This window comes from Theobroma umbraticum, unplaced genomic scaffold (assembly GCF_002168275.2).
Source record: "Theobroma umbraticum cultivar Fairchild unplaced genomic scaffold, ASM216827v3 scaffold_130.0, whole genome shotgun sequence".
Classification (NCBI taxonomy): Eukaryota; Viridiplantae; Streptophyta; class Magnoliopsida; order Malvales; family Malvaceae; genus Theobroma; species Theobroma umbraticum.
This window is the reverse complement of record NW_018397264.1, coordinates 4,034,274-4,042,985: the sequence shown is the minus strand read 5'-3', so window position 1 is coordinate 4,042,985 and position 8,712 is coordinate 4,034,274. Positions and strand designations below refer to the sequence as shown.

At 31.6% G+C, this 8,712-nt stretch overlaps 1 protein-coding gene across 1 annotated transcript; it reads left to right on the top strand.

Moving 5' to 3' along the window:
* Positions 1-89: 89 nt before the first annotated feature.
* Positions 90-4,806, top strand: LOC110421455 (myosin-6-like; the record flags this gene model as incomplete). Its single annotated transcript, XM_021435057.1, has 9 exons — positions 90-281; positions 1,140-1,265; positions 1,358-1,428; positions 1,521-1,620; positions 1,798-1,854; positions 3,267-3,323; positions 3,849-3,929; positions 4,040-4,122; positions 4,240-4,806. Coding segments are annotated over 9 exons (882 nt in total), but the record flags the coding sequence as incomplete, so codon positions are not given.
* Positions 4,807-8,712: the final 3,906 nt, after the last annotated feature.

The following is an 8,712-nucleotide window of genomic DNA, read 5'->3' as shown; positions in this document are numbered from 1 at the left end:
AAATTACTCTAATGCTTCTTTTAAATTCTTGTATTGTGATCAATATTTTTGTTGAATGATTCTAGAGGTTATTCAGGAAAATTGTGTGATATGATGTTCTTTCTCAGAGTTTTCGTTCGTCTTCTGCCAATCTTCCAATTGGTGTAGTGCGCCAGGTTGAGGCCAAGTATCCAGCTCTGCTTTTTAAGCAGCAGCTCACAGCGTATGTAGAAAAGATATATGGAATCATTAGAGACAACCTGAAGAAGGACTTGTCACCACTGATTTCTTGTTGTATTCAGGTATGAGAAGCTATGCTTTTCAATCACTGATTCTTTCCAGTGACTTATTTTGTTAACCTTCAAAATTCTGTTAGTTGCTGTGTACAGGAGAAAGCATTTTGGTCTTTTCTGAGGCTTATTTTTTAAACCATCTCCCCACCTTCTGTAATGCGTAACGCTATAAGTTTGCTGTGTTGCCTCATTTGAACTTGCAGAAAGAGTGATTTGTTGTATGATCAACTGAAAGCTATTGTTGTGTGTTAATATCAACATTGCATGCTATGATCTTAGTTAATTTCATCTTAGGCTCACATTTTTTTAGAAATTGTTTTAGCCCAATTTCTTGTTTCTACACACTTAAATTATTCTTGTGAACATCATATTCTACTATTGTTGATTGCTTTAAACATGTGTAACTGACACAAGCTCCTCTCTCTCCACTTCCTCGCAATTTACTTCCTGCTGCCTGCTTGGATTGAAATTCTGAAAGTGAATGATTTATTGTTTGATCGACAGAAAGTTAATTCATTATTAATTTTATAAATATTTGACATTTCTACTTGTTAAGCTTATTTTCTCATTTTCTACATATTTAAGTTATATCTGAGGATATCATGTGCTGATCTATTATGGCTAATTGTGCCATATAAGTAGTTTGAATTGCTATCTAAGTTGTATGGATTTATGTGTTGTGCAGCAGTTTAGGATTATTCTTACATGAGCTTCAGTGGACTGTTGTTTTTTATAAAAGTTGTGTTAATAGACTGTGGCAAAATGCCCTTAATTAATTTCCTATTCTTACTTATATGCATGGAAGCAATTACTTCTATTTTGGATTGCCATTTCTTTATCTTGCTAATGCATTACCCTACAAGTCAGGTGCCTAGGACATCCAAGGGAACTGCTTTTAAAACATCTGAAGAGTCACAAGGCGATCCTGCTAATCACTGGCACAGCATTATTGAGTGCTTGGACAGGCTGCTCTGCACATTAAAAGAAAATTTTGTATGTAATTTGCACTTTTGATGATATTAAAGTGGAGTATTACCATCTTTTTGATGAATCATGAACTTATGATTATGATTTTTTTTTTGCAGGTGCCTCCAATACTTGTTCAGAAAATTTTCACTCAAATTTTTGCATATATTAATGTACAACTCTTCAATAGGTAAATCACTGTTTCACCTTTAGTTTCCTGTTACTGTAGATACGATTGTTAGAATAAATTACAAAATATGATGTTAATATATTCTGCTACAGCCTTCTTCTTCGTCGAGAGTGCTGCACATTTAGTAATGGAGAGTATGTGAAGTCTGGCTTAGCTGAATTGGAACTATGGTGTGCTCAAGTGAAAGAAGAGGTATTTTTTTTTTTATTCTGACTAATGACTGTTGAAGGTGGAATTTTCAAATTGTTTGAAGTTTGATGTTCCATGAACAAAACCTTTTCCTGTTTGCTTATTAGTTGTGGCACCTTACAGCATTTAAATTTCATATTAAGAGTTGATGGTTTTCTATGTTGATTTCTCTAATTGCAGTATGCAGGCCCATCATGGGATGAACTCAAACACACAAGGCAAGCTGTTGGATTTTTGGTAGGTTTCTTCAGTTTTTCGTTTTACGTTAGGTAACTTTTACTCTTGTGGTCTGATGAAGGTATAAATGTAATTCTGGTCCAATGTTTCTTTCTTCTTTTTTTCTTCTCTTTTGTGCCTGGTAATTAATCACCACAGGGTTATGAAATTGGTTGAGACTGTGCAAGCTTTGTACTACTTTTTTTTTTCTTCCTCGATAAGGTCATGCCACTTTGACTTCATACTATTTAGTTGCAATTGGCTTTAGAAGGTTTAAACCGGCCTCAATCTCTTTTGGATGTTAAAATAGAGGTTTAGGGGTGGCAAATTTTGGAATTATAAACAGATGATCAGTTCTTGGATTTCAAGGCTTGGCAAACTCGGGTTTGATATGAGCTTAGCTTGTATTTTGCATAAACAATACTAGACCTGTAGGTATCTTGTAAGTTTTCATGTATAATGTAAGATGGATAGCATGGCTCATAATCCACCAATCAAGAATATCCACTACACCTAAATAAAATTGGACCATTGGGCACTTACTATTGGACTTATGAAATGCCTGATAACTTTTGTCCCCTGTTGTTTAGAAGAGGCAACACTGGCAATGCTCTCTGGTAATTACATTTTAATTTAGTGAAAATATGGAATTAGCTGTCTGGTAATTACATTGTAATTTTAATGCTGTCCACAGTGTGTTTCCTCCCCTTCTTCACAATAATTGAGTTTGAAGTTTGAGATAAAGAGAGGAAATGTGGGTTGGGGTGGCTGTGTGTGTGGTGATGTTGCTAGTAAGATTTCTCAGTTATCTCTAGGACTCATTTTCTCAAGTTGGAAAAGAACTAATGAAAGATGTTGTGATGAGTTATATCCAACTACTTTAGCTGTTCAGCACAAAGAAATATAGGTTCCACGTAATCTTGTAGCAGATCCAGCACACACACAAGTTCTTTTAAAATTTTATAGTGGAACAAATAGAGCATCAATGGAAAATCTTGCTAATTTCTTAGCTGAGAACTGCTCCTCAAGTTATCCTTATCTGTTGGCATAAGATCGAATCTTCTGAAGTCTTTGAATTTTATGTTCAATTTGTTTGGATTGCATTGTCTGGGTGAAATCCATTATATCTATAATGGGGATTTAAAATCTTAAAATTTGCTATATTCATTGAGTTTGTGCAAAATTGTCTCTAACTTCTCGAGTCTTGATAGTTAACCTATAACCTTGCAATTCTTGGTTCTCTTTCTTTAAGAAATCTAATTTTGGTACCTAGCATTTCTTTTGCAAATATATTTGTTAATTTACTGTCAAATTCTGGTTTTATTTGGAGTATGAAAAGGAATGCAATGAAGTAACCACCATTCCTTGCTCTTGATTTGATGTTTTGGTTTCTTTCACTTCTCCAATCTGAGCAACTGGTCTTGTCTTGTCAGGTTATCCATCAAAAATCCAGAATATCCTATGATGAAATTACAAATGACCTCTGTACTGTAAGTCTCTTTTGCTTTCTGCACGCAGTTCTGCTGATGATGAGGCATGGTGCAAAATATGGTTCATAGAACATTCCATTTAATAAATTATTAAGAAAAGGTCATTTAAATAGCCAGTGTGACTTAATCATTCTTCTGAAGAAAAACTTACTAGTAATGGTGAAGAGAGGCATGGATTTGTGATATCTGATTAACATGCTCTTCAAGAAGGTGAAAATGATAAGGCAAGGGGGATAAATGCATTTTCTTTTCATCATGGAACCCATATATAATATGAAATTCTTCAGAATTTGAAAACTGTGTGATTCATATGATTGGGGAAGGGGCCCTTGAAATATCAATTAGGTTGTCTTGCCCATAATTGTCAATGTTACATAAAATGTAACCAAACTTATCACATATTGAGAATAAGCTTCTTTTTGCTATTTGGTAAATATATGTGTGTTTGTATTTATATATCTATATTGCTCTCAAACGGTTGGAAATATTTTTCTGCTTTTTCTTACATTATGTGTCATTCACCAGGTTTTGAGTGTTCAACAACTTTATAGGGTATGTACGCTTTATAGGGATGACAACTATAACACTCAAAGTGTTTCACCAGATGTAAGTCACATCAAATTGTAGACACATCTCTTTGTCCGAAAATTTTATTGAGAAATGTATTGTTTTTTCTCATTTAGTTAGTATGGTATGACACCTCTTCTTTTGTACAGGTCATTTCCAGCATGAAACTTCTTATGACAGGTGATTCCGAAGATGATGGTGGCAGCTCCTTCCTGTTGGATGACGATTCCAGGTAGGATAATAAAATGGAAAGATGGAAAAGGAGAATGAGAGTTTTAACTGTTTAGTTCCTTTTAATGTTGAAGGTCAATGGTTCAGAGTCCTAATTGATCATCCTCTCTGATTGTAGCATTCCTTTCTCAGTCGAGGACATTACTGTTTCCTTGCAAGTAAAAGAATTTGCAGATGTAAAACCCGCAGCAGAACTTATTGAGAATCCAGCCTTCCAATTTTTACAGGATTAAAGGCACCGGTTCCACCACCATTTTCTCTTTTTTGATGCACTGCAATTTTTTGTCGGGAGTCACAAGGAAAAAAAAAAAATTCAACTTCGTGTCAATGCCTCACTGTAAATCCAGCCCCATTATCTACAAATGTTACCCTTCATTGTAACATCCGTTGCCCCAAATGTAACATAATTCTTAGAGTTCTACCATTTTCATTAGGGTGTTTAGGTAATATTGGTTATTTCTCGTCAGCATTCTTTGTAGTGATGGTAGGAGGGGAAGAAAATGTTAATGTAGTCAATTCTGGTAGGAGCCGACCCAGAAAGGGAAAAGCTTGTTCAACATCCAAATTTTCATCTTGTACAAAGTAAAAAATAGCAAAAGTATTTATAGTTAAAAATGTTTCCACGTATTCATAGTATACACATTGTTGAAAATTGGAATAGAAAATGATTGATGTTTCTTTGTTACTTTTTTTGTTGAGAAATTTTATCTCCTACAGTCTTACTTCGCTTTGGTAGTGAAAGAAGAAAGCCTTGAAGGTTTAAAGCTACCAGGTAAAACTTAAATAACCGGTTATAATGGTAAATGAAATCCGTTCACCTTTTTAACTAAGGTCCAACAAGAACAATTTTTTTGTTTTACAAGTTCACATAAAAAGTTGTACTAATCAAGAGTGCAAAAAGTTTCTCTTTTTTTTTTAATCTATTTTTTACTCTCTTTAGGATTGATTTCATAAACTTTAAAGACCAATCTTGGTTTGAAAATATTACCCTCTGTTTTTTTTTTTTCCTGGAAGTGAAAGTGAGCTTTTGTTTTGTCTTTGTATTTATCAAGTCATTTTAAACAGTACTTGAAATAAAAAAAAATTGTAGTCTAATGATGGAATTGGAAAAGAAAAGGAAATCAAACCTTAAGCCTATGATAAATTTTTTCACGCATGGGATTTATAGAGAAATCTTCAAATACATTAAAATTATTCTTTTTTATTTTAAAGTAAAATAAAATTTATCTTTAAAATATATATATATATTTTTTTAATATAAATTAAGATTTAAGATTCGAATCTTTTCTATTTCTTTAAATTTCTTTATATGTTTGTACTTTAAAGAAAAAAAATTGCCAGATGTGATAGGATACAATTTAGTAAGTTAAATTGTCGTATCTATAGAGTTATTTTTTAGGGTCGCAAGGAAGAATGCCTGTAGGAGCTGAAGAATAGTCAAACACTCAGCAAATTCCATCTCTTATTTAAACAAAAATTAAAGTCGGTGATAATGAGTGTTTTCAACTAAGAGGCTATGGAGGGAGCAACGGTATACAAATGATTTTTTTTTTTTTTATGGGGTTATGTAAAGGTGAAGTAATTGAATCATGTAATAAATTCATGTATTTCCTTCTTTTAAGTGATTCCTTTGTTATTTTTCCGTCTTTGGATATGTTTTTTTTTGGTAGATTTTGTTGGGATTTGGAACAAGTTTACTTTGGATTAAAATTTTGAACAATATTGAAAATAAGATTCTATTTATGATTGCTGTTTTGCATGTAATTAAATAAACATAAGAAAAAAGAAAAAAAAAGAAAAAAAAAACAGGTGGACTATATATTGCTCCAAAGTGGATCGTATCATAAGGCCTGGTATTCTGAAATGGTCAAGCACATGCCATATGGTTTAGTATTCTGATTTCTGATGGAGAAGAGCTCTGAGTTTGACCATAGATTCTTCACCAATGGTCTCCCTCTTTCCGCCATTCATGTGATCTCACATGGCTTTCCCGTGTTTCACATCTGATTCTTCCCAATTGCCCAAATGTTTGACTCATTAAAATTATTAACATCCAAATCCCCATTTCAGTTATTTCAGTTATCAAGTCAGTTGCAATATCACATAATTAATATCACATACTTGTATTATTTTAGCAGGTGCATGTGTGCATCTTATTCTTTTGCTTTGGGGTTTGAATTTTTTGGTTCATGATTGATTGTACTTTTCTTAAGTCGTGGTGGTTTATTAGGGTTTTGACATTGAGAGGTGCATAGGCCTCTCCATTGATTTGGTGGACCAAATTGAATAGTATTTAATAATGCAATCCATTTCTGAATAATTAATCTTAGTTTCCAATACCATTTTGCTCATAATCCTTGAGGGACATTGAATCTCTCCTCTTCCTTTTTGATCTCCATGAATGAGTTCGATGGCCACTTTACATTGTTTGATTTTATATTTAAAAAATTATACAATTTTTATCACCGATCTCAATATATCAATTACAAATAATTAATTTTATTTTGATCCATGTAAAATTAAACTGCACAATAAAAAATAATCGTTTTTCAATTTTGTAAATCTTATCCCACTTGTAAAAATTTGAATCTGAACTTTGAAAAAAAAAATTAAATTTTAATTATTAGAGTGTCTTAATATAAATCATTTCTTTTTTATACTGGAAGTTCCTGCAGGGTTCATATAAATCATTAACTAAGAACATGCTACACGACTCTAACACCTCAACTTATTTATTTATTGATTTTGATATAACCAAGGCTTATATATATACCGTAGCACATGAACAAGAGATTAGCCTCTTTTTGTTTTTTTTTTCTTCCAATTTGAAAATAGAATGTAGTCATTCAGTACTAAAAAAAAAACTTAAGCAGTTTCGAACTGTTTATTTATTTATTTATTTTTTGAATAAGAAATTTGAAGCAAATGAAATAGTCAAATATATTATATGACAATTTGAGAAAGAATCATAGCAGTATACTTATAAGAACATCGAGATTAGAGATATGATGTTAGTTTTTGAGGAGGGTTTAGAACCCGTTCTTCACTCTTGTAAAAGAATAAAGGATACCCATTTCTTTAAAAAATTTTTTGGGCATCTTGAACTCTATTCTCTGCATTTGGAGCATACAAATTTAATTACTTCCTTTGTCATATAATTATTATCTCCTTAAACACGCAATTTAATGAAGATATTTTAGTATATATGTATATATACACATTAATTTTAGAAAATATATATTTGAGAGAAGTTGACATATTTTATATTAAAAACGAAATAACAAAACAACTTGCATATGAACGTTTCATCGATTTAATAGTAAATATATATACTTCGTATTAAAAAAAATTAAAATGTAAATATTTTTCTAAAAAAAAAAAACACATGAAAGGATACAATTTAGAAACGAAAATTTTTTCTTCATTTTTTTCTATAAAAATAAGTAAAGTGTTTAAAATTATTTACTTGAAATAAGTTGTCATAAGGTTTAGGTCAAATCATAGTTTTAGGTAAATGACTTATTTTCATTTGAGAACTCTAGAAAAATGATATAAATAATCTCATCAGTCTTGTCCTAAAAAAAAATTGATAATATATATATTTAATAAAAAATTTAATTGACTCATTTTGGAACATTCGAAAATAAGAAAGAAGAGTGCCTATGAATATGTAAATTTAATTCAATTTTGATATTGAGGGGTAAAACATAGTTAAGTTGTTGGATTCAAAGTCTTGCTGCTTTCATTATATCACTCAACTAATTATAATTTCAAAAATTTAAGCAGTAATGGAAATAATGAAATAATTGCCAAATAACAAGGCTGTGGGTGTTTTGTGGAGTATGTTCAGCTGCATAGAAATGTCAGGATATACTTTCAACATCAACTTTGAGATAACTAGATAAACCAGTGTGGTGCATAAGTATTCAGATATCAGAAAGCATCACATGAACATGATCATATATATTTAATAATAATTTTTCTTTTCTTTTCAATCTGATTCTCTATCTCTATATCTGAAGCCATATGGGGTAGGTAGCCAAATATGAAGATACAAACAAATAAAATATTGTGAAATGAAGAATGGGTAGCAGAGGATAGATTTTTGGTAATTTCTGCAAAGTTCAATTTCCTGTCATAAATATGATCACTCATTCATTGGTTTCATTCAAACTTTTGCAACCGACCTCATTAATTGAATCTTTTCATTGATATCTGTGTCTTCATTAATATGGGAATTAGATACATAAACAAGAAGAGAGACTTAGGCCACCGATAGCAATCATGGCTTTGATTCCACACTTTTTTAGGTAAATGGGCAGTACCTTAATTACTAATTAACAATTCCTTCCCCTGCTTTCTCTCTAATCTTCAACTCCAATATTCGGTAGCTAGTTCTAATTATTTCCTCCTTTGAAAATAGTTAAATGATTGTCTAATTGTTCTCTTAATTCATTGGTACCCAAAATGATTGATATGCTGGGAAACCACCCAAAATTTGACCAACTTCAAGATTATAGTCTTGGGTAGGTCTCAGGTGGCATCTTTTAGGCTTCATTATGCCCTCTTTTTAGTTCTGAATTTTAATATG